At 39.2% G+C, this 25231-nt stretch overlaps 1 protein-coding gene across 1 annotated transcript; it reads right to left on the bottom strand.

The window, feature by feature from the left end:
- Positions 1-204: 204 nt before the first annotated feature.
- LOC110891696 (protein LIKE COV 3) lies at positions 205-12977 on the bottom strand. The gene is made up of 6 exons (XM_022139319.1): positions 12719-12977; positions 11503-11555; positions 10568-10677; positions 10269-10436; positions 775-999; positions 205-471 (listed from the first exon to the last, which is right to left on the bottom strand). Exons 1-6 carry the CDS (start codon positions 12866-12868, stop codon positions 365-367), a joined length of 813 nt encoding a protein of 270 aa, XP_021995011.1. The 5' UTR covers positions 12869-12977; the 3' UTR covers positions 205-364.
- Between the last annotated feature and the right edge of the window lie 12254 nt (positions 12978-25231).

Here is a 25231-nt window from a genome sequence, read left to right on the forward strand (position 1 = left end):
AATGAAAACAATACTTATGTATGAATAATTTGTATATATTTTATAAAAGTATTTTGTAAAAATAGAACAATGAGAATTTACTCCTAGTGTATTTACTGATTTACAATACAACTTACTAACTAAATAAGAATATATTATTAGTATGTATCTTTATATAAATGAAGATAATATCACAAAACAATACTTGATCAGTATTCTTTAAGCTAAAGCAATACAAAAATTAAAATTAATTCATCACACAAGTTATCCACATAAAAGAATCCCTAAGAATCTAGTTTTAAAAGCAAGTAGTGGTTTAAAGTATCAAAACTTGTCAACTTAATGGTATATGTTGTTAGGCATGTTCCTAGAGTTTGCATTGACATCATACTTGTGGAATAACATACTTCCCAGCTCTTGACGAAAGAGAGTTTTGCGAGTTGGTCATCGTTAATATCTTAGGTATCGACATGCCTCCTGAGATAACAATCTCTGTAAAAACGACATCACTATTAAATCAGTATTTTCTTCATCAAAATTGCTTCAATAAGAAGCGGATACATCATGCAAGTTGCATGATGCGTCAAAACAAGGAGCGTGGAAATGGTTCAAAACGGTTGTATGCATTAAAAATAGACTCTCTCTGCCAACTTTAAAATGTAGACCCGTTTGATCACTTCTTCGTTTAGCTAAATTTTTATGTATGACGCTTAAAGCAAATGGACTAAATGAACCTAAATGGTCACCTCAGAGTGTCTACATTGTAGTTTTAAGATGAGCATATCAATCTCTTACCTATACCTTCTCGAACAGAGATATCGGGCCTCATAACATCTTTGGAATTGACGAGAACTATATCACCCATATAAAGGTGGTTGGTTGGCACATACACGCAACAAAGCTCCTCACCACCCAAATTCTTCCGAAGGACAAGAGTCGACGTTATGAATCCGAATGCGTATTCTCCAGCACTCGGATGCTTTATGATGGCAACTTCCTTAAATGCATTTGAACCTTGACCTAATGAAGTTAGAATTTAAGCTATGTTAAATGGTTCCATATGATACATTTATGAATTATGATCAACTAGGTTTGGACTCAAAATATGAGATTTGTTCCAAAACAAAAGAATACCGGCCTGATAAGCAGGGGCGAAGTACAGAAGGGGCGCTCGAACCCCCGAACTTTTTGCTCAGTAGTGTTATATATGTAGTTTTCGTATAGAAATTTTTGGGTATAGTAAATGGTTGAGTTGAAACATGTTTTCTGGCATGGGTCAAGATGGTTGGGGTTAACTGCAAACACCTTTATGTAAACTTCTATTTTTTAATTCAAGTAATATGTATGAGTTGATTATATATGATTACAAAACCAGTGACGGAGCTTGACCAATAGTTTCGAGGGGACGTAAAGTGATGGGACCCAAATTTTTTTTCCTATCGTTATGTTTCGGGTCGGGTCGGCTATTCGATTCAGGTCGGGTCAAATAATAAAAGTTCTAAATAAAACTAAAAAATTTCATTCATTCAAAGGACCCGTTCTTGCACATAGAAAAACTAAATATTGTATAACAAACTAAATATTTAGGATATTGATGTATTGCAAAATACATACTTTTATCGTGTATAGTTTGTATATTTTATCGTTAATTTTAGTTTAGTTTAGGTTAGAATTGCGTGCTTTTGATCTTTATTGCGTTTTCCAGGTCTTGATGCATAAAAATGCTGGAATTGGAGCAAAACCGAGCTGAAATGTCGAATGTCAAGTTCTGGATCAATACACAAAAGTGTTAGAATAATTTTCAAGGATTTTGGAAAGTTGAACTAGCTTTTGGAACAACATTCTGTGAAAAAGTCCCAGTCGCGTAGCGCTAGGATGACAGAGCAACCAGTCGCGCTACGCTAGTGAGTTGTGTTTGACTTTCGCTGACTTTGGAGGCTTCGCGTAGCGCGAGCATGAAGACCCAACCAGTCGCGCTACGCGACTGGTGTAACTGACGAACCTGAATTGCTGGATTATTAGGGTTACGTATAAAAAGCTTATTTATCATAATTAAACAACAACACACGAACCAAGAACCCTAGGGCGATTTTGAGAGCAGATTTTGGAGGTTTTCGAGGCGTTCGAGCTTGCAAGAATCATAGGATCGAAGCACGGAGCGTAGGAAAGAAGATAACTCGGGTCTTACCTCCCGTTTTTCACTATTTTCACGTTTTGTTACTTTAATCATGAATTCTTGTTTTGAAACTGATTTGTTTTCATTAGACATGATGGTTCTTGGCTAGATCTTCGTAACTACCTAGACTAGATGATGGTTGATTAATGTTTTGGATCTTTTAAAGGTTTTTATTTGTTAGACTATGGATTGATTTCTAAAAGTAAAGTGTTTTAGATATTCTGACTTGGTGCTTATGCATACTTGACAATTGTTTTATAACTGCTTGTTACTTCATATGATCCTTGGTGACGGTCTTTATCACGTAATAGGGTTATATTAGGGTTCTTGATTTAGGTGAGTGTCTATATCACGTTATAGATCATTAATCCTTTAGGGTGAAAACGCGTAAGTAACCTTAGAAGTAATATTTGGTAATTTAACAAAATCAAGTGTTCTGCTTAACTTGTCGCTGAGAGGCTCGAGTTAGTTATTAGGTCGCAGTACAACATATAGCTAAATTAGATTTTGAGAGAAGTCGAGGTTAGTTCCCTAATTGCAGTTGTGTCTAGTAAGTCAAGTCAGAACCTAGAACTGCCTTAGATTATCGCGCTGAGAGGTAGATAGTCATATTAGGGCACTTTTAGAATCGTTAGAGGACTGAGAGGAAATCTAACAGTCGGTAATCATAACAGCCTTGTAGGGTTTCCTAGGTTTCTTCCTGAGAAGGGTCGGGAAGTCTTAGCATTGAAATACCTTAAGGTTTAGTATTCAACGATCCCGGCTCCATACAACAAATAAACCGTTAGAAGTCCATTCATTGTCACACCGGATTCATGTCTAGGTAGTCTTTAATCTCATCTGAATCAAAACCTTAGTTCTTCGTGCGTGCTTTAGTTAATTTTAATTTAATCATAATTTTAGGATTTTAGTAAAACCCCCCCAAACACAATATTTGTTTAGTCGTGTCAGTGTCTAGTCTAAGTTTAGTCGTTAACGTAATTCATTAGAGTCCTTGTGGGTTCGACATCCGGACTTACTTTTCTGTGCTAGAGTCGACCGGTACACTTGCCGGTGAGTAGTTTAGTCAGGTTAAAGAGTCTAGATTTTTATTACTTGAGTCTTAATTTAGGGTAATTTAGTTTATTTTATTGAACTACTTTTTCCACATCAAGTTTTTGGCGCCGTTGCCGGGGATTCTTGGCAATTGCGTTAACTGCTTTGTTTGGATTTCAACTGATATCGTTACGTGCTTTTTGTGTGTTTGTGAGTCGTAGGAGTCCAAGTACTTTTAGTATCTTTTTCGTATTTCTTTGAGTCTTTTATTGGAGTCGTTTTACTTGTTTGTTCTTGGTTTTGCAGTTCATGCCCCACACGCGTTCGCAGGGACCAGTGAAGCCACCAATTGACAAGTCTTCCGTCTCCACACCAATCCCTCAGGTTCGAAAACCCCCAACTTCATCTTCAGCCCTTTCTGACTCTACACTTCCATCTAAACCACCGAACTTCGACTTTACCCCTAAGTCATCACCCCACAATTCCCCACCACCCTCCCGTCACCCTAGTCCACCACCAGTTCACCAAATGGCCGAAAACCAAACTGTCCACCAGCGTTCCACCGCGGGTTTTACCGCAAACTCACCCATCACCCTCCCTGAAATCACCAATGATAAGTCTTGGCAAATTCCTTCATACATCATGACTGCCATTAACAACTCTTGTCAGTTTCACGGTCGTGATGATGAAGACGCGCCAGCACATATCAACCGTCTCACCCGTCTGTGTAGCACCTTCGGTATCGAAGGTGTGAATCTTGATGCCCGCTATCTCCAAGTCTTCCCCTTTTCGCTTGCTGGCCGCGCAGCCACCTGGCTTGATTCGCAGCCGGCAGGTACTTACACCACTTGGGCTGGACTTAGAGATGCCTTCCTTGCTAAGTATTTCCCACCTGCGAAGGCATCCCGCCTTCGAGATCAGATCCATTCCTTCAGAATGGAGCCTGACGAACCTTATCACTTAGCATGGGAGAGGTTTCAAACATTGCTCTCGCGCTGTTCCCAACATGGATTGTCGGATTGGGCCTTAGTAGAAAAGTTTTATAATGGTCTTACCCCTGAGTACAAGGCCCGATTCGACACATCCGCAGGAGGCCACCTAATGGGAAAGAAAACTGTGGCTGACTGCAACGACCTCTTTGAGAGCTTCGCTCATGCTGATATAGATCATAGTGCTACCGGCAGGAATTCCAATCCTGTGGTTACCTCCTCATCCTCTCGAGGAGTGAATCAAGTCGTTTCAGACTCAAAGGTAATATCTCAGCTTGACTATATCACCAAAGAGTTGCTAGAAATTAAGAAGAAGGTAGATAGATGCGAGGTTTGTAGAGGGGGACATGACACCATAGATTGCCCAACCATCACACTAGAGCAGGTCGAGTATTTAGCAGGTCAAAATAGGGGTCCAACTAACCCGTTCAACAATAGTAACTCTAATTGGCGTGCTAATAATTATCGCTCCTCAGGTAACCCCCCTGGTTTTCCGTCAGGTCAATACCAAAGTAGGGGGCCAGGTTTTTATTCTAGTGGGGGGTCGGGTCAAACAGGTCAATTTGCTAGTTCAGGTTCAGGGGGGCAGTTTAGAGGTGAGGGGTCAAACCAAGAGGTTCAACCTAGGAATGAGGGGTCAAATGGTAGTTTGTCTAGGATAGAGGACCTTCTTTCCCAATTATTGGTTAGAGATCAGGCTACCCAACGTACCTTAGAGGACCATGCTACGCTCTTAAAGAATAATCATTCGAATTTCTTAGACCTTCAAAGGCAAGTTGGGGATATTGCACGCCAGTTGCAAGAACGACCTCCTGGCCAATTTTCGGGCAACACAAAGCCAAACCCATCTGGTAGTGTGAAGGCAATTTCGACCCGTAGTGGTAGGACTCTAGGAGAGGTAGTGAGACCCGAGAGTGTCGAGGAAGAAGATGAGGACCCCGTAGATGAGGAGATTGAAATGGAGACGCCCGGTAAAGTGCAACCTAGGTTAATCCCAGCAAGTACCGCACACACCGGGGGTCCTTCGAGTGAGAAGAGTGTAGGAAAGAAACCCGTTCAAGTCGTTCCATCACCCACTGTTAATATTTCCCGTGCTCCGTTTCCTTCCCGCCTTAAAAATCAAACTTATTCCAAAGAGTACGGGAAATTTTTAGAGATCTTTAAGCAGCTTAGGATCAACCTTCCTTTTATAGAAGCTCTTCAATCAATGCCGAAATATGCAAAATTCTTAAAAGACCTTCTAAAACGCAAGGATAGGTTAGGAGAGGTTTCTAACATCCCCCTTAGTGGAGGATGTTCCGCCGTAGTGTTGAACAAGGTTCCGGAAAAATTGACGGATCCGGGCCTTTTTACCATCCCGTGCTTGTTTGGGAGTGATACCGAGTGTAGGGCCCTAGCCGATCTAGGAGCGAGTATAAACCTAATGCCATATTCTTTGTATGAGAGGTTAGGTCTAGGAGAGTTGTCACCTACACGCATGTCTTTGTCGCTAGCCGATAGATCCGTAAAGTATCCACGTGGCATTATCGAAAACCTTTTAGTCAAAGTGGATAAGTTCGTCTTCCCCGTAGACTTTGTCGTTCTTGATATGGAAGCCGACGAAAAGGTTCCCATCATTCTAGGACGCCCATTCTTGTGTACCGCCAAGGCTATCATCGATGTCTTCGAAGGAAAAATCACACTCCAAGTCGGCGAGGAGAGAGTTAGTTTCGAGATAGCACGCTCCATGGAACATCCTAGTGGTTCTGATGATCTTTGTAGTCCTTGTCATTCGGTCTATTTCATAGAGTCTTCCTTATCTTGTGTTGACCATTGCTTTGACTATATTAGTGGAGCCAATTTAGTTAAGAGTAAGTTAGATGAGGTAGTTGATAAGGTAAAGGAGGTTGCAAATGAGAGTGAGGAAGTAGAAGAGAACGAGTGGGTCCCCGAAGTGCTAGAGTTGAGTGAAGTGAAAAGTGCGGTTGAGAGTACACCATTAGAGAAACCCGCCCCATTAGAACTCAAGGTTCTTCCATCCCACTTAGAGTACGCTTTCATAGGTGAGGGTTCTGATTTTCCCGTCATTATTTCGTCTAAGTTAGAGGAGGGAGAGAAGGGTAGGTTGTTGGAGGAATATGAGAGAAGTGAGAAAGAGGTGGTAAGCGGTCCTAGTTTGGAGGAAGCGATAGGACCCAAGTGTGGGGATCCACCCGATAGGAGAGTAGATGATCTTGGAAAAAGGGTGAAGTGTGTAGAATCTAAGAGAGAAGCGTTGAGCAAGGCTCAATGTGGGGATAGTTTTCGAGTTGAAATGTATAAGTTTAAACCGCCCGATGATGGTTTGAGAGGTTGTGACAGGTATGCGGGTGTTCGGATAGATTTGGATAATAATAGGTATGATGGTGCTACAGTCCGTGAGATATGGTATGGAGGTGAGCTGCGTCTACATGATCCTCCGTGAGTGCTAGAAAAGTTGATAGCACACTTGTAGAGTTTGTAGATTTTGAGTCTTTATGTTTACTTGTTTATTGAGTCGTTTATTTTGTACCATGAGTCTAAATTAGTGGTTCTTGAGTCGTTTTTTTTTAGAGTCGGTATTGCTTTGGTTTGTGCTTGTTTTTGGTTATGCAGATTAGAATATGTACCACCCGTACGCAATCTTCATCCGGGTGAGTTTGGAGCTGCTATTCGAATATAAGGCATTTATCAAGCGTACCAGTGTCAGAGTCAAAGCCGATCGCGACCAAAATGCTATACGATCGTGCAGGATGGGACGAGAGATTTGGAGCATACGCGTTGTTATTAATCAGCTAAGTCGTTTCCCGTGTATTTTTGGTATTTATTTATTTATTTCGTCTTTCGTTTTAGTAGTTGTTAGGTAGTGTCGAGTCGTGTTTTCGTTCTTGCATTAGGGACAATGCAATCTCTAAGTGTGGGGATGGGAATACATGTAAATAATCGAGTCTTAATTTAAAAAAAAATCCAAAAAAATTAAAAAATTGAAAAAATACAAAAAAATTGAAAAATCAGAAAATGTCTTTCGAAATAAAAAGAAGTTTGCATTTTTAACGGAAAATGATAGAAAAAAAAACAAATGATTGCTCGGGTTTGAATAATAATAATATGAGATCATAATAAATCAAGCTTGCGTCTAGTTTGGGATATGTGGATAGGCCCGGGTTTTGGTTTTAAATCCCTTTGAGTTAATATACCTTAATTGTCGGTCTGCTAGTGGGTTCTCGCCTGGGAAATATGGGAAACTAAAACTGGCAAAAATAGTATAAGGGGTGCCGTTATAAGCTAAGATGGTTAGAGTTTTTTGTCATATCTCGCTGAAAAAATAAATAAAAGTGAGCTAGAAACTAAATGAAAGTAACACAGGCCTATGTAATCTGTGGTTGGGGATAGCGACTCTACAGCCGGAATGCCTCTGGGATGTGTGAAATCGACTTGCCGAATAAAAGTACCGAAACCTATGTAATCTGTGATTGGGGATAGCGACTCTACAGTCGGAATACCGCTGGGTTAGGGAAAGCATCGTCTAGTCTCACGAAAATGAACTGAAAAAAAATTGAAGCAAGCTAGAAAAAAAAAGAGAAAAAGAAAAAAATTAGATTTGATGTCAAACTCTCTTTATCTTGGTATAAAACGGTTAGGAATTGGTCAAATGATCGTTCTTTTAGCCCTATAAGCTTGAGTTGGGAGTAGGTGGACTGTTGATTCTAGTGTGAGACCCTAGGTGGATTGACCGCACTTAAATTAAATTCACATGATAAGGGTTTAGGATTGGATTCGGGTTTAAAGTGGACCAATATATCCGCAATCGCAGCTAACGCAAGTCTTGGTTTTAATTTAAGTATACCTATGATTTTCAGCCCGAGTGTTTGTTTGTTTATGATTCCGTTGCATAATTCTTTTTCGGGGACGAAAAAAGAGTAAGTGTGGGGATATTTGATGTATTGCAAAATACATACTTTTATCGTGTATAGTTTGTATATTTTATCGTTAATTTTAGTTTAGTTTAGGTTAGAATTGCGTGCTTTTGATCTTTATTGCGTTTTCCAGGTCTTGATGCATAAAAATGCTGGAATTGGAGCAAAACCGAGCTGAAATGTCGAATGTCAAGTTCTGGATCAATACACAAAAGTGTTAGAATAATTTTCAAGGATTTTGGAAAGTTGAACTAGCTTTTGGAACAACATTCTGTGAAAAAGTCCCAGTCGCGTAGCGCTAGGATGACAGAGCAACCAGTCGCGCTACGCTAGTGAGTTGTGTTTGACTTTCGCTGACTTTGGAGGCTTCGCGTAGCGCGAGCATGAAGACCCAACCAGTCGCGCTACGCGACTGGTGTAACTGACGAACCTGAATTGCTGGATTATTAGGGTTACGTATAAAAAGCTTATTTATCATAATTAAACAACAACACACGAACCAAGAACCCTAGGGCGATTTTGAGAGCAGATTTTGGAGGTTTTCGAGGCGTTCGAGCTTGCAAGAATCATAGGATCGAAGCACGGAGCGTAGGAAAGAAGATAACTCGGGTCTTACCTCCCGTTTTTCACTATTTTCACGTTTTGTTACTTTAATCATGAATTCTTGTTTTGAAACTGATTTGTTTTCATTAGACATGATGGTTCTTGGCTAGATCTTCGTAACTACCTAGACTAGATGATGGTTGATTAATGTTTTGGATCTTTTAAAGGTTTTTATTTGTTAGACTATGGATTGATTTCTAAAAGTAAAGTGTTTTAGATATTCTGACTTGGTGCTTATGCATACTTGACAATTGTTTTATAACTGCTTGTTACTTCATATGATCCTTGGTGACGGTCTTTATCACGTAATAGGGTTATATTAGGGTTCTTGATTTAGGTGAGTGTCTATATCACGTTATAGATCATTAATCCTTTAGGGTGAAAACGCGTAAGTAACCTTAGAAGTAATATTTGGTAATTTAACAAAATCAAGTGTTCTGCTTAACTTGTCGCTGAGAGGCTCGAGTTAGTTATTAGGTCGCAGTACAACATATAGCTAAATTAGATTTTGAGAGAAGTCGAGGTTAGTTCCCTAATTGCAGTTGTGTCTAGTAAGTCAAGTCAGAACCTAGAACTGCCTTAGATTATCGCGCTGAGAGGTAGATAGTCATATTAGGGCACTTTTAGAATCGTTAGAGGACTGAGAGGAAATCTAACAGTCGGTAATCATAACAGCCTTGTAGGGTTTCCTAGGTTTCTTCCTGAGAAGGGTCGGGAAGTCTTAGCATTGAAATACCTTAAGGTTTAGTATTCAACGATCCCGGCTCCATACAACAAATAAACCGTTAGAAGTCCATTCATTGTCACACCGGATTCATGTCTAGGTAGTCTTTAATCTCATCTGAATCAAAACCTTAGTTCTTCGTGCGTGCTTTAGTTAATTTTAATTTAATCATAATTTTAGGATTTTAGTAAAACCCCCCCAAACACAATATTTGTTTAGTCGTGTCAGTGTCTAGTCTAAGTTTAGTCGTTAACGTAATTCATTAGAGTCCTTGTGGGTTCGACATCCGGACTTACTTTTCTGTGCTAGAGTCGACCGGTACACTTGCCGGTGAGTAGTTTAGTCAGGTTAAAGAGTCTAGATTTTTATTACTTGAGTCTTAATTTAGGGTAATTTAGTTTATTTTATTGAACTACTTTTTCCACACCAGATATACAATTTAGGAAAAATAATCGGGGGGCGATCCTATATAATTTTAAAATTTTCGGACGAAAAATCGGAACTTATACATTTCTAACCGAAACATTGGGGGGGGAGGGGGGGGGCACCCACGGGCACCAACTATCCTTCGCCCCTGTATATGATTACAAAACCATATTATTAGAGTACGAGTATAAAAATCTTAGAATTAGGGGAATGGATTAACTTTAAAACAACCCGACCCATTTGACACATTCCCTTTTCAGCAACTTTCAACCCGACCCATTTGACATATTCTATCTACAAATATAGGAACAACTAATAGGAAAAAAATCTTCGAATCCACCGGTGCTTTACTCACTTCACAAGAAGGTTTGCAAGAAAAAAAACGACGACTAGAACATACTAAGATTTGGTCTAGGACTAACCTGGAGATATAGCAACACTAATTTGTTTAGAAGCCGCGTAGATATAACTCATGAACGGCATTTTTTGTATAATAAGCTCTCCTAAACTGAGAAGATTGGTTCCTAACCATGAAGACATGAACACACCAACCAAAAATATGAAAGTAATGGAGGTCACGAATCCCAGACCTGCGAAGAAGCAATTCAAGTGATGAGCGGGTAATAATCTGTATAAACAGAATCATAATCATATGTTTTTGTTAAATAATATGCATGACGATGTAACCATGTTGTCCTCAAATGCATTAAGTGACACTAACCAAAAATATTGATTCCGAGAAGAGTATAGAACGGGGAGAAGAATCCGTCGACAAAATGAATGAACCACCAAGTTATATAAAATGTGATAGCTATGGGAAATAAGATTACACTGCAAAAAAATTATGTATTAGCGATAAACGAATTGTACTAATCCAAGAAGATATTATCATCTTTTATGTAAATGTCAAAGGTTGGAGTATTTCCAGATACAAATGCTTTAGACATATGGCTGCAAACGAACTACAAATGCTTTAGACATAGGGCTGCAAACGAACCAAACGTTTTGTGAACAGTTCGTGAACCATTCAACGGGAAGTTCGTTTGTGTTCGTTCGTTTATTAAACAAATGAACACGAACAAGAAATTTTGTTCGTTTAGTTACATGAACTTGTTAAATGAACAAACATGGACAGAGGCTGCGTTTGTTCATTTATGTTTGTGAATGTTCGGTAACGTGTTCGTTTGTGTTCGATAGTTCATCAATGTTTTTAGTTTTTTTATATTTTTTTAGAAACTTCAAAATTTCGACAAATAAGATATTTAGTAAGTGCCAGTGTATTATATATTTTGTTCATAAACGCTTGTTTATGTTCGTTTGTTTCCATTTGTGTTCATCACGTTTGTTTTCGTTCGTTGCCTAAAATTAACAAGCAAACACAAACGAACGAACACGAACACATTCATTTCCTTAACAAACGAACACGAACATAAAATCTCGTCTAGTAAGTGTTCGTGAACACATATATTTCTTAACAAACAAACACAAACAAGGTCTTGTTCGTGTCCATTCGGTTCATTTGCAGCCCTATTTAAACACACACACACGTACATATATACTTGCAATTGCAAAGGGTGAGAAAGGACCATAATTTAACTCTTTCAACTTCTATGACAATCTTGCAATGTTCACCAACAGAATATGAGAAGAACTAACCATCCACTCATGAACTTTTTTGATGCCCAGCTGTGAAGAACTTTGACTAATGCCTGCACCAAGCAACAAGAACAAATATCTTAACCTTTGTGCATTGTGAAACCTTAATCAACATTAAGATCCACTGATTTCTGAGAAGATAATCTATGTAACCAAAGTTTCAAAACAACATATGTTAATATGTTATCCCTGTTAGTTTTGAAGATAATATCATTGAATCAAAAGCTCTTACATGTGAATCTCCCTAATCTCGAAACATCTAGTACTTCTAAATCGAAACTTAAACGATTTTGTTATCGATTCACCAATTCGGAGTTCTACTCATAGCACTCGATATGATCACTTATTTTTTTAATTAATTTATCAAAAATTTTAACAACATAAGGAACAATACTTCACACAACAATGCAAGTTTATTAAGGTAAAAATGAAATTTAGTTTCACCAAAAGAAAAGACAATCTTACCTCATCATCATCATTATACTCAGTAAATCCCACCAATAACAAAGCTAAGGTAGGGTTTAAGGAGCGTAAGATGTAGACAATCTTACTTCTACTCCGTAGGAATAGAGAAGCTGCTTACAGTGAGACCCCCGACTCGATAACAGTTTTGCATCAAACCTTGGACAAGAGGCACATAACACTCGGCAATCAGGACAAAGGCCGATTTGTGCATGTACCCCCTTGTCTTTCGGCTATCAACGCCACCACATGATGCATGATTAGCCGTCCGCCGCTTTTAACGTTATTTTCACGAAATTAGTAAAATAACGTTAAAATTAGTGCAATTTCACTTTTGCCCCTGACGACCCACGCATATATACATTATGTGTGCATATCACAATTTCACTTTTGTCCTATGATGGGCCACACTTATATAGAAGCTAAATATAGGTAAGGACACAATAATTGTTCACTTGTTCATCAAAATTGCAATAGGAATTTCATATCTACAATCAATTAAATGTTTTAATTCCGATTACGATCAACAAGCCAGCACGAATTGCTGCATCAGCGACATTACTACATACCGATCGCAACACATTTGAAAACACAAACCTATCATCTTCCATCAAATCATGAATGGATACACCAAATTGATTTGTATATATATACACACACACATATAAAGTCCGGTACAATTGTGTAAAAAAATCGATGAAATAAATAAATCTCTAGCGGAAACGAGAAATAATTAATCGAGAATCGAAAGAACCTCTTTGCCGGACTGTCGTGCGGTGGAGGGAGCTCCAGGAGGAGAATCGGCTGGTGACGACGATCTGGAGTCACCGTTAGGTTCCGGTAAGCGTAAACCTTGTAACGGAATCAAATGCTGTAGATCACCATTCTTCTCTCTCGATCCCATTTCTTCTGTTTCAGTTATTTTTTTCCCGCGAAAGTATGGCAGACTGCAAGTAATAACGAACTTGTTGCATTCTGTTTGGATGTTTGGTACGTGTGAAAGTAAGTTACGGAAATCATCCCTCAAGTATTGATTATTTGTAAAAAATGATACCTGAACTTTTAGGGTTAACAGTTCTGGCCCTTTATTTCAAGGATTGTCCTTTATGTTTATACCTATTTTCAGACGTTGTCCTTTATGTTCAAAATTGACGAGTTTTATACTTTATGTTTTCAAATCATACACGTTTTGTCTTTTAGGCCTAACCTAGTTAGTTTTTTCAGTTAAATTTGGTCATGTGAAAACACATGAAGGCATTTTTGTCAATTCAAATTTGGTCTCTTCCACCAATCACCACCTCCGTCACTGTGACACTCTAGGTTTTCCCGAGTAACCCTCTTGTATTAGCAATGTGCACGTACGAATTATTAAATGAAAGTTGTGATTATCTCGTTATGTTATGTGTTGTATGTATGTATAATATATGTATGTGTGTATACTAGTGAGCCGAGACCCCTCCCTTGCACACTACGGGCCGCCAACCTACCTACCCAGCCCAACAACACAAGGACCCGACTCGAGACCACCCGGTCTCGAGTGAACAGTAAATAGTTGGGCCGGTTGGGGCTGCAAACCCCTTTGAGCCCACTCGGAACCATTGTAGGGTGCACCACCCAAACCGAGTATAAAATCCATGCCCAAGCCAACCATTCCTCACTTCCATCATTCTCCCACACTCACTCCCACACACACACTCCTTCACTTTCTCTCACTTAAACCCCAACAAGCAAGCTCATCTCTCTCTCTCTCTCTCTCTCTCTCTCGGATTCAATCGGCGACAACAAGGAGCCTCGGTCAAGCTCATCATTATCACTTGGACACTTCATTTCTCACTTTCTTCCTTGACTCGGTGCTTTTCACAACCGGTTAGTGATTTAGATATTCACTAGGTGTTTATGTGCATAATGGTGCTATTTGCTTTGAATGATTGAAATGATGGATGAAATATGTGAACTCTTGCATGATAATGAAGTGCTAAGATATTTGAATGATGAATGATTGTTAGTGTAGGGTGTTTATGATCATCCGATTTATGTTGATATTATAGGTCAAAATGTGTCATAATGTTTAGAATAAATGTTTACATGATCCTTGTTGACCAAGTAGCATGATACGTATTGTAGAATGAGGATGTATGCTATTGTAACACCCCGAAAATATAAATTCTTATATTAGAAAGTTCAAAGAGTTAATAAACAAGAATTTACAAACTAGGAACTTAACCTAGTTAAATTCAGGTCTTGAAATAAATCACAAAAAGGAATAAAACACATAAACTTTAGGAATAAATCAAGTTGGGGGGACTAAACTTGCCAAAGAACGAAAGTTAAATGCTGAATTGTGACTAACTCACCAAACACACCATTTTGGTGTGTCTGGTCGACCAGGAGCAAGAAAGGGGCGACCCCCATCCTCCAAAACCCTAAAATCCACAATTTCCTTCAATTGGAGGTGCAAATCCTAACCAAAACGAAATCCGAGCTTAGAATTGTGATCCTCATCGCAAGAGGATTAAGAGGTATGTAAAATTTGATGAGAATTCTCTACTTGAAATCCTCATGAATTTAAGCAATCTGAAATTTGTTGATGCATGACAGTAATTTAGTTAGATTAATGATGATATAGTGTCTAGGAGTATATATGTGAAATTATGCTCAAATTCATGGAAGCTAGGTTATGGGTTTTATATATTGATGATGAACACTAGGATTTTGAATGTTAATCCTAGTATAAATTTCATTATAGGAGGTAATTCCTGTGATATTGATACTAAGATGTGTGCAAGGTTTACTAATTAAAGTGAAATTCGAGGTTTAAATTGCAAGTCATGAACTTGGAGATGATGGTAGGAAAATCTGACCCGTTAGGTGTTTGTTGAAATGCCTAAGTGAGGATTTTTATGTTAAATTTGATAGAAACGCAGATTTTGATCATGTCTCATAATAGATGTGAATATGGTCATGAAAAGGATTCTAAACAAGTTAAAAACTGAATTTTCTAGGCAAAGAGTCCGGTTCATCAAGCGGACAAGCCGGAGGGAATTCACGAGGAAAAGGCGTGCTCTAAAGGTATGAAATTTATCGTTTCATTACATTATATATATTGTTAGCTTTATGCCATTATTTAAAAACATGATGATCGAGAATTACCATTATGTCACGAATTCGACTATTGCCTTAAACAAGTAATAAACATGAATTTGAACGTCCGTAAGGTGCTTAATTTCAGCACCCAAACGGGTCGAAACAAGATTGTGAATAATGTAAAGTTAGACATCACTACCTAAAGCATGGTTATAATCATTGCGTAAGTTGTAAATTTGACATGCTATGTTAGTTGCGAAGTTTAAACTCCTAGTATAGGAGTTATGATCTTGATTTGGTAAACATGACTAGTAGTATAGATGACAAACACGAAGTCTTGGATTTAATTATGTAGATTAATACGTAAGCGATCCCTTATGGGAAAGCGAGTCATGATAACGAGTAATAGTTCCAAACATGGGTAATTAGCCTTGGGTGGGTGATAAACCTGTTCAAGGTCATTTCCCTGCAAAACGGAACTAGGATGCCCGAGATCACAAAGCAAGAAAGCAAGTGCAGGGTCTACCGTAAGTTACGGTGACACCGTAACTTACGGTGGCCAATAAAATGCTACGGTGGGAATCTCCTGCTTTACGGCAGACAATAAACTTCCAGGTGCCACCGTAATTTACAGTGACTACCGTAAATTACGGTGGCCCCCAGTTCCAAATGCTGAATTTCATAGTTGTGATTTCTCTAATGGGTTTTAACACTCCTTTTCTCTTATATTATTGGTCAAGGACCATAATACTAACATTGGATTAAAATGCTCGGTTTTCAGGTAAACTAGCAGAAGGGTGATGATCAAGCACAAGCATCTGAACCGAACACTCTAACAAACGCTTCCGCACATGATCTTTAGTTTTAAAAACTATGTAAACAATTGTAGTTATCCTTTTGATTACGGTTTCGTAAGAAATATACATGTTGTTGTGTCTAGTTATGGTTTAAAATATTAAAAGTTTTTTGTAAATACTAAATATTAAGTATCAAATTATGTCTATATGACATAATTCTAGTATTATAAAATAGGTGTTACAAATTGGTAATTAGAGCTCAAGGTTGTCTATAAGTGTTCGGTTCAAGCTTGATCAAGTACCCGGTAAGAATTATTGTGTAAGTAAATTTTGATAAAATAGAAATAAATCACGAACAAGTATGCATGGAAAAGAGTGTGTAAACACACTCAAACACAAGAAAAGCATGAAACAAGAACGATAGAAAAGAGTGTGTAAACACACTCAAACACAAGAAAAGCATGAAACAAGAACGATAGAATTAAGAGTGTGTAAACACACTCAAACACAAGAAAGGCGTGAAACAAGAATGATTGAGTCAAGTCACGAACTTGATTAAATGAAAACAAGTAAAACATGTGTTACAAATGAAATGTTTAACAATGTGTGTAAACATTTCAGTATTAAAGATGGCGGATGGAGATGATGATACGGTGCCAAGAGTCACCGAACAAATGAGGATAGTGATTGCCGAAGAGGTTGGAAAGGCGATCGAAAACAGTTTGACAAACTTCATTGATAAAATTCAAAACACGGTTTTATCAGTGGTAGAAGAGAGAATCAAGAAGCTAGAAGATAATTCGAATTTAGCAAAGGAAAAATCAGGAGGACGAAAGCCTTGTTCATACAAGGAATTCATGGCTTGTAAACCACCCATATATAATGGGGAGGTTGATCCCATTGTGTGTCAACGATGGATAGGCGATATCGAGGGAGTATTCGAGAGAACTCATTGCGATGAGAATGACTACGTAGCTTATGGTACGGGTCAATTAAGAGGTCAAGCGAAAGACTGGTGGGATAATAAAAAGAAGGAGATTGGAAGCGAAGCGGCTAAGGCCATGACATGGGAGGAGTTTAAGACGCCGTTTCTTAAACACCATAGTCCCAAAGCGGTTATAAACAAGATCAAGGAAGAGTTCATGCAACTCAGACACAAAGGTGAATCCATAGACAAGATCACGGGGATGTTTATGGACAAGATGAAGTTCTGTGACGATCTGATAACGAATGAAGAGCAAAAGGTTTATTACTACCATAACATGCTAAGCGCAGAATATAGGGAGTTCATAACCCCTTCAAAGTACGAGACCCTTACCGAGATTGTCAATGCCGCTCGGGAAAGGGAGATCGAGCTGAAAAAGAGTATAGAGCGGGGTGAACGAAGGGCACAAGACGTAAATCCAAGCCCTACCAAGAAAGCAAGAACGAATGAAACAGCGAAGAAATCAGATACAAAGGGCGGTACACCCAGTTGCAAAATCTGTGGCAAGAATCATAAGGGTGAATGTCGCTTCAAAGATAAGCCCTGTCCCATATGTCGAAAAACGGGACATATGGCTATATCATGCCCGGAGAAAGTGACCGTTTGTTACAACTGTTACCGAACGGGTCACAAAAGATCGGAGTGCCCGGAACTGGTGGGAAAGAAAGAAGGGCAAGACTCGAAAGGTGAAGCCTCAAAAGCCAAAGCAAGATCTTTCCAATTGACCGCTGCTGAAACAAAGGTCGAACCTGACGTGGTCTCAGGTATATTCACTGTAAATTCAATTCCCGCACGTGTGTTATTTGATACTGGTGCGAATAAATCCTTTGTTTCATATGGGTTTATTCGGCACCCTTCATTTGTTCTAACAAAATTACCTATGCCTTTAGAAGTAGAGATAGGTAATAACAAAAGCTTTATTGTTTGCGATGTATGTGAAAACTGTACGATGAACATTGATGACGAGGAATACGCAATAGATTTGATTCCGATGTCGATGGGAGAATTCCAAGTGATAGTGGGAATGGATTGGCTATCCCGTTACCACGCGAAAGTGGTTTGTTTCCGAAAGGAAATAAAACTAACGTCTCCTAGTGGAAAACAAGTTACGATATATGGTGAAAAAGGAGGTAACCCGGTGATATGCACAATGCTAGAAGCCCATAAACTCATGAAACATGGATGCAAGGCCTATATGGTATATGCAAGTGAAACGGAAAAAGAACCCCTCAAAATTGAGAATGTACCGGTGGTGCGTGATTATGAAGATGTGTTTCCGGAAGAACTACCGGGGATACCACCAGAACGGGAGGTAGAGTTCGGAATCGAGTTGATTCCGGGCGCGAAACCCGTGGCCAAGGCGCCATACCGACCTGCACCGTCGGAGTTACAAGAATTGATGTCTCAAATTCAGGAATTTCTTGACAAGGGGTTTATCCGACCGAGTGTGTCTCCGTGGGGCGCACCAGTCTTATTCGTGAAAAAGAAGGATGGCAGTATGCGCATGTGTATCGATTACCGAGAGTTAAACAAACTCACGGTGAAGAATCGATACCCACTTCCAAGAATTGATGATTTATTTGACCAATTACAAGGAGCAAGTTGGTTCTCCAAAATTGATCTCCGATCTGGTTATCACCAATTGAAGGTCAAGGAGGAAGACGTTCCGGAGACGGCTTTTCGTACACGGTACGGGCATTATGAGTTCCTTGTAATGCCCTTTGGATTGACAAATGCACCCGCGGCTTTCATGGACCTCATGAACCGGGTTTGCAAACCCATGCTAGATAAGTCGGTAATCGTATTTATCGATGACATTTTGGTATATTCGAAGAATGAAGCTGAGCATGTGTGCCATCTGCGGGAAGTATTAGACACCCTCAGACGAGAAAAGCTATATGCAAAATTTTCTAAGTGCGCTTTTTGTAAGAGAGGTGCAATTTCTTGGACATATCATTAGTACCGATGGAGTACTAGTGGATCCGTCCAAGGTGGAAGCGGTGTCAAAATGGAACCCTTCAAGAAACCCCTCAGAAATCCGAAGCTTTTTAGGTCTTGCGGGGTATTATCGGAAATTCATACAGGATTTCTCCAAAATTGCCTTGCCATTGACCAAATTGACTTGCAAGGAGGAAAAGTTTGTATGGGGCGTTAAGCAAGAGGAAGCTTTCCAAACGCTCAAAGAAAGGTTGACCCACGCTCCGGTATTGACATTACCGGAAGGGACTGACGACATGGAAGTTTACTCGGATGCTTCCTATTTAGGGCTCGGGTGTGTTTTGATGCAACGAGGTAAGGTCATCGCCTACGCCTCGAGGCAATTGAAGGTTCATGAAAAGAAGTACCCGGTTCACGACTTGGAATTGGCGGCGGTGGTGTTTGCTTTAAAGATATGGAGGCATTATTTGTACGGGGTAAAATTTACAATTTTTACCGACCATAAAAGCTTGAAATATTTCTTCGATCAGAAGGAATTAAACATGAGACAAAGGCGGTGGTTGGAAACAGTCAAAGATTTCGATTGTGAAATACATTACCACCCTGGGAAGGCCAATGTAGTGGCCGATGCGCTGAGTCGCAAAGCAGATTATACCCCGATACGGGTAAGATCAATGCAACTTGTTGTGACTTCAAGCTTACTAGAACGAATTCAAGAAGCGCAGGATGAAGCTGTAAAGGCGGAAAACTGGAAAAAGGAAAGAATTGTCGGCCAAGTTAAAGACCTTGAGATAGGCAGTCACGGTCTAAAGACTCGTTTTAATAGAATCTGGGTCCCTAACACATGTGAGATTAAGAAGCTTCTACTTGATGAAGCTCATAAATCCCGTTATTCCATTCATCCGGGAGCGACCAAGATGTATAATGACTTGAAGCAAAACTATTGGTGGCCCGGAATGAAACGGGACACCGTGAAATACGTGGAAAAGTGTTTGACTTGCCTACAAGTTAAGGCGGAACAACAAAAGCCATATGGTAAACTCCAACCGTTAGAAATCCCGGTTTGGAAATGGGAGCAAATCACGATGGACCTATTGACCAAACTGCCTAAAACAAGCCGTGGTTTTGATGCTATATGGGTAGTCGTGGATAGGTTAACTAAAAGTGCTCACTTCATCCCGATTCATGAGACTTATACGTCTGAGAAAATGTCGGAAGTTTACACCAATGAAATCATAGCAAGACATGGGGTACCGATATCCATTGTGTCAGACAGGGATACTCGGTTTACTTCGAAATTCTGGCGTGAATTCCAAGAACAAATGGGAACCAAATTGTTCCTTAGCACTGCTTACCATCCACAAACGGATGGGCAGAGCGAAAGAACAATACAAACGTTGGGAGATATGCTGCGGGCTTGCATTATTGACTTTGGAGGTAGTTGGGACGTCCATTTACCTTTGGTCGAATTTGCATATAACAATAGCTATCACACGAGTATTAAAATGGCCCCGTATGAGCTATTATATGGCAGAAAATGTCGGACTCCGGTATGTTGGGGAGAAGTGGGTCCACGGGGGCTAGCACCTACCGATATAATCCGAACTACAAATGCGAAAATCGACATAGTTCGGGCACACTTGAAAACGGCTCAAGACCGGCAAAAGGCATATGCGGATAAAAGAAATAGGCCAATTGAATTTCAGGTTGGCGATATGGTCATGCTAAAAGTTTCCCCATGGAAGGGTATTATTAGATTCAGAAAAAGGGGAAAACTAAGCCCAAGATTTATTGGGCTATTTAGAGTCACTGAACGGGTTGGTAAAGTAGCATATCGTCTTGAACTACCCGAAGAGTTGAGTGGGATACATAACACATTCCACGTGTCACATCTCCGAAAATGTTTGGCCGATGAAACCGCTCATATCCACTAGAACGATATCGAGGTGGATAACAGCCTCAACTATGCAGTAAAACCAATTGCGATTTTAGATCGTAAAGAGAAAAGTTTGAGGAACAAGGTGATAAATCAAGTCAAGGTCAAATGGGAGCACAAAAAAGGGTCAGACACTACGTGGGAATCCGAAGAGGAGATGCGACGTCTCCACCCTACATTATTTGGTACGTAATTCGGTTTCGGGGACGAAACCCTTTTTAAGGGGGTGGACTTGTAACACCCCGAAAATATAAATTCTTATATTAGAAAGTTCAAAGAGTTAATAAACAAGAATTTACAAACTAGGAACTTAACCTAGTTAAATTCAGGTCTTGAAATAAATCACAAAAGGAATAAAACACATAAACTTTAGGAATAAATCAAGTTGGGGGACTAAACTTGCCAAAGAACGAAAGTTAAATGCTGAATTGTGACTAACTCACCAAACACACCATTTTGGTGTGTCTGGTCGACCAGGAGCAAGAAAGGGGCGACCCCCATCCTCCAAAACCCTAAAATCCACAATTTCCTTCAATTGGAGGTGCAAATCCTAACCAAAACGAAATCCGAGCTTAGAATTGTGATCCTCATCGCAAGAGGATTAAGATGTATGTAAAATTTGATGAGAATTCTCTACTTGAAATCCTCATGAATTTAAGCAATCTGAAATTTGTTGATGCATGACAGTAATTTAGTTAGATTAATGATGATATAGTGTCTAGGAGTAAAACCTAGACAACTATATGTGAAATTATGCTCAAATTCATGGAAGCTAGGTTATGGGTTTTATATGTTGATGATGAACACTAGGATTTTGAATGTTAATCCTAGTATAAATTTCATTATAGGAGGTAATTCCTGTGATATTGATACTAAGATGTGTGCAAGGTTTACTAATTAAAGTAAAATTCGAGGTTTAAATTGCAAGTCATGAACTTGGAGATGATGGTAGGAAAATGTAACACCTCGAAATTTTGTGTCCAATGATGTGTTAACACGTGTCATTTGTTTACACGTGGCATCTATAATAAATAAAGGACTAATTTTGACAAACCTTGAAAGTATATAAATTCGAGGATTATAAATGTCAACAAGGGTAAATATACTGTATAGTATCCCTAAATAATGCTTAAACCTTCAAACGAATAAATTATACATCGTACAAATATAAAACGCGGAAGAAAGTGAGAGATTACAAACTACAGGGGTTAACTGCGTCAACATGTTTAATAATACCTCTGAGTGACCCTTTAACGTTCCCAAGACTTTGTAACGGTATTATACCCTCACTAAAATAATATATATGAATTTCGCGAAGTTTCGATATGAAACAAGAAAGTTACGATCGAATTCGTAGAAGAAGGGTTAAAAGCGTCAACAGTGAAAGTTAAGACTTTCCAAAATAATTAATAAATAAACCGGGGACTTAATAATGCGGGTAATTAACATGAGGCCCCTATCGGTAAATAACCGAGGGCCAAACCGCAAAGTTACCCCTTCAGAACCGAAAGGCCAGGTGAATCATTACGAAAGATTTCGTTATTAATGGCCCGATTCTGTAATGATTATAAAAGATTTGGAAAATTCAGAAAATATAACCCCACGCGACCCGCGTTAGGTTTTAACATAAGTTGAGGCGGGCCGCGAGCTACCTCTATTACGCGTCTGATCTTCTGATCCCAGGCGACCCGCGTACAAGTTGCATGGATTGTCCATACGGGTCGCGTACGACGCCCAGATGCAGAATGGTTGTAACTTCTTGACTTTTGAGCTCTTGAACGATCATTTGATCAATTATGGCAGCATGGGTGACCCCTACACAACCCATACCCCTTAGGGACACCTGCCCATGATCCATGATCAGTTATAGCATGTTGTGTGATGATCTTGAGGGTCTTGTGTGACTATAAATAGGCCTCTTTGGCTCATAACATTCACACACTCAAAAACACTTCTACTGATCATCTCTCAAGCTCTCAAGACTTCTCTGAAGTTCCATAAGCAAGAACACAACCTCTGTAAGTGTTCATAACCATTTTGGTTTCACATTTCCATAGTTATAGCCTATAAACACAACCGTCGTAACTAACGGTTGTCATTGCAATATCTTGCAAATGGTTCAGTCTTATGACGAGCCAAAAGTAGTTTTGAGTTGGTATTTATGTGGGTATTAAACCTCTAAAAGGGTTCCCCCTGATCACCACTCTAACTATGTCAATTATCGAGTCAAACGTGCGGTTAAAAAGTCAACAGAAAGCTATTTTGGCAATTTAAGCATAATCTGTGATATATATGTTATGGAACCTGTTTTGACAATCATAAAACATGATAATAAGTATATAAACCTGTTTGCGCTCGTTTGAATCGATCATTTACTATATAGAACCGGTTCGGAGCCGAAAGTCGCATAAGTTTGACTTTTGCTTTGACTTCAGTTCTGACCCGTTTTAGTGAGGTATAAATATACCTTAGGACTCTCTTAGGACCAGGTCACATGTTGGTATACGCCTCTGTGGTCGGTTCATGAGTTATCCGAGTCTTTTACGTATTTCCGTCATTCGCCTAAAAGTTGACCGTAACGGCCTTCTAAAATTAAAACGAGTATTTCGGACACGTGAACGGACCAAAACCTTGCTTGATAAATTATAAGCATGTCCCTAAAGTTTCACGTCAATCCGAGGTCTAGAATGAGAGTTATGCTAAAAGGCGCACTTTTAAGAAAGTTTTGTAAATTAACGGCGCAATTAGCATAACGCCCATTTAGCCCAAGTTTTCGTCACCAAAACTTTTACCCACTGTGGTAAAATAATATTTTGGGAATTTTAAAGATTTTTAATAATTTTTACCTTGCTCATAACCTGTGGTTATGGCTACGGTTCGGTAAATACCGAATATGCCCTTTTTGGCCAAAACGGGAGTTCTACAAGGTCTTTTGACCCGATTCCAGTTGCCACTGGTTTTAATTAATAAATAAAGTATTTTAAGCTTTATAAGCTGTTCGGGAAACTCAGATTTCCTGTAGAACTCGAAAATCCCTTATAAAGTCTTTAAAATGACCGAAAAGCCCATACGGGGCATAATATTGACTTAAACTCGTTACGGGCATTACGAAAGGTATCCTACTGATACCAAAATACTTTTAAGGCATATTGACTTAGGAAATAAGCGTACGACTCTTATGGTTAACCGTTTCGCCTAATTGCGCACACGGTACGGCTCATGGAACTAGTTTTCGTGCAATAGCCGATACGGGTCAAATTATACTATTTGAACCCCAAAATCCAGAGTATGAACCATTGACCCATATAAAAACAAGTCTCTGAACTTGTTGGGTCCAAATCATACTCCATTCTCGGTTTTCGCCTTTTCGTGCGAATTAACCATATCTATATATCGGAATCAACCGGTTTAAGCTACGGCTAATACAAGGACCGTTAGGATTCTAAGAGGTTAATTAAAACCTTCGTTCCAGATTAGGAGCCCCAGTAAAAGCTATCGGTGACTTGATCTAAATTAAGGATTAATACTTGCAAAGGTAAATACTTTTGACTTATTTCCCCTATATGGGCTTGGGTTACGGTATACTAATACCGCTTGATTGAGCATTATATACTTCCATCGCTTAGGTGGTTAATTGATTAAATATGATTGGCTCATTTAAACAGTTTTGTTGCTTATAAGCCTTTGGGGGGTTTAATGACCGTTGTCCCGGATATCCTCGGCATCATTTTACGAAATGGCCACGACCATCGACATCCCGGTGTAGGCGTACACCCGGTATAAAGTGTCGACACTAAAACTAAAAGACGTAGCCGTTGGTTTCTGTACTACGGTTTTACGCAAACGTGGTGTGTCTATAAATCTTTAACCCGGCACGACCCGGGCTACTGAACGCATAAAAGAACATGTAAAACGTTCACAAGATCATTATGAATTTTCCCAAGTTATAAAAGAGTTTGTGCCTTGTGCATTCAAATCAATTTTAATAAACATTTTCAAATGTGTCAGTTGAATGTATTTACCAGTGTAAACTGACGTATTTTCCCCAAAAAGATTAAGTGCAGGTACCTAAACGTAATTGGCTGGTATTAGCTCTCTAGCGTCGGGATAAGCCTCGCAAGCTTGATTGCAGTATCTAATGGAACAATACTTTATTTGTATTTACGATCCACTGTGGATATTCAACTTCTGTAATACATTTTGATATTACAATCAGAGGTTGAAATTATATATTTAAATTATGCTTCCGCTGTGCATTATATAATTGTGTGGTTTGACTATATTGTTGCCAACATCGTCACGGTAATCCCCCACCGGGCCCACCGGTGAGACACGTGGAAATCGGGGTGTGACAGGTTGGTATCAGAGCCAACATTGAGTGAATTAAACACTATCCTATTGTGTTTAATCTCAGTGACACAATTGCACATACTTGAGTCTAGACAAGAACTTAGGACAAATTCGGATTACTACTCCCTTTTTGTCTTTATTTTTTTGATTTAATATTTAAATAAGTTGTGGAGCAGG

Source organism: Helianthus annuus, chromosome 11 (genome assembly GCF_002127325.2).
Source record: "Helianthus annuus cultivar XRQ/B chromosome 11, HanXRQr2.0-SUNRISE, whole genome shotgun sequence".
NCBI classification, from domain to species: Eukaryota; Viridiplantae; Streptophyta; class Magnoliopsida; order Asterales; family Asteraceae; genus Helianthus; species Helianthus annuus.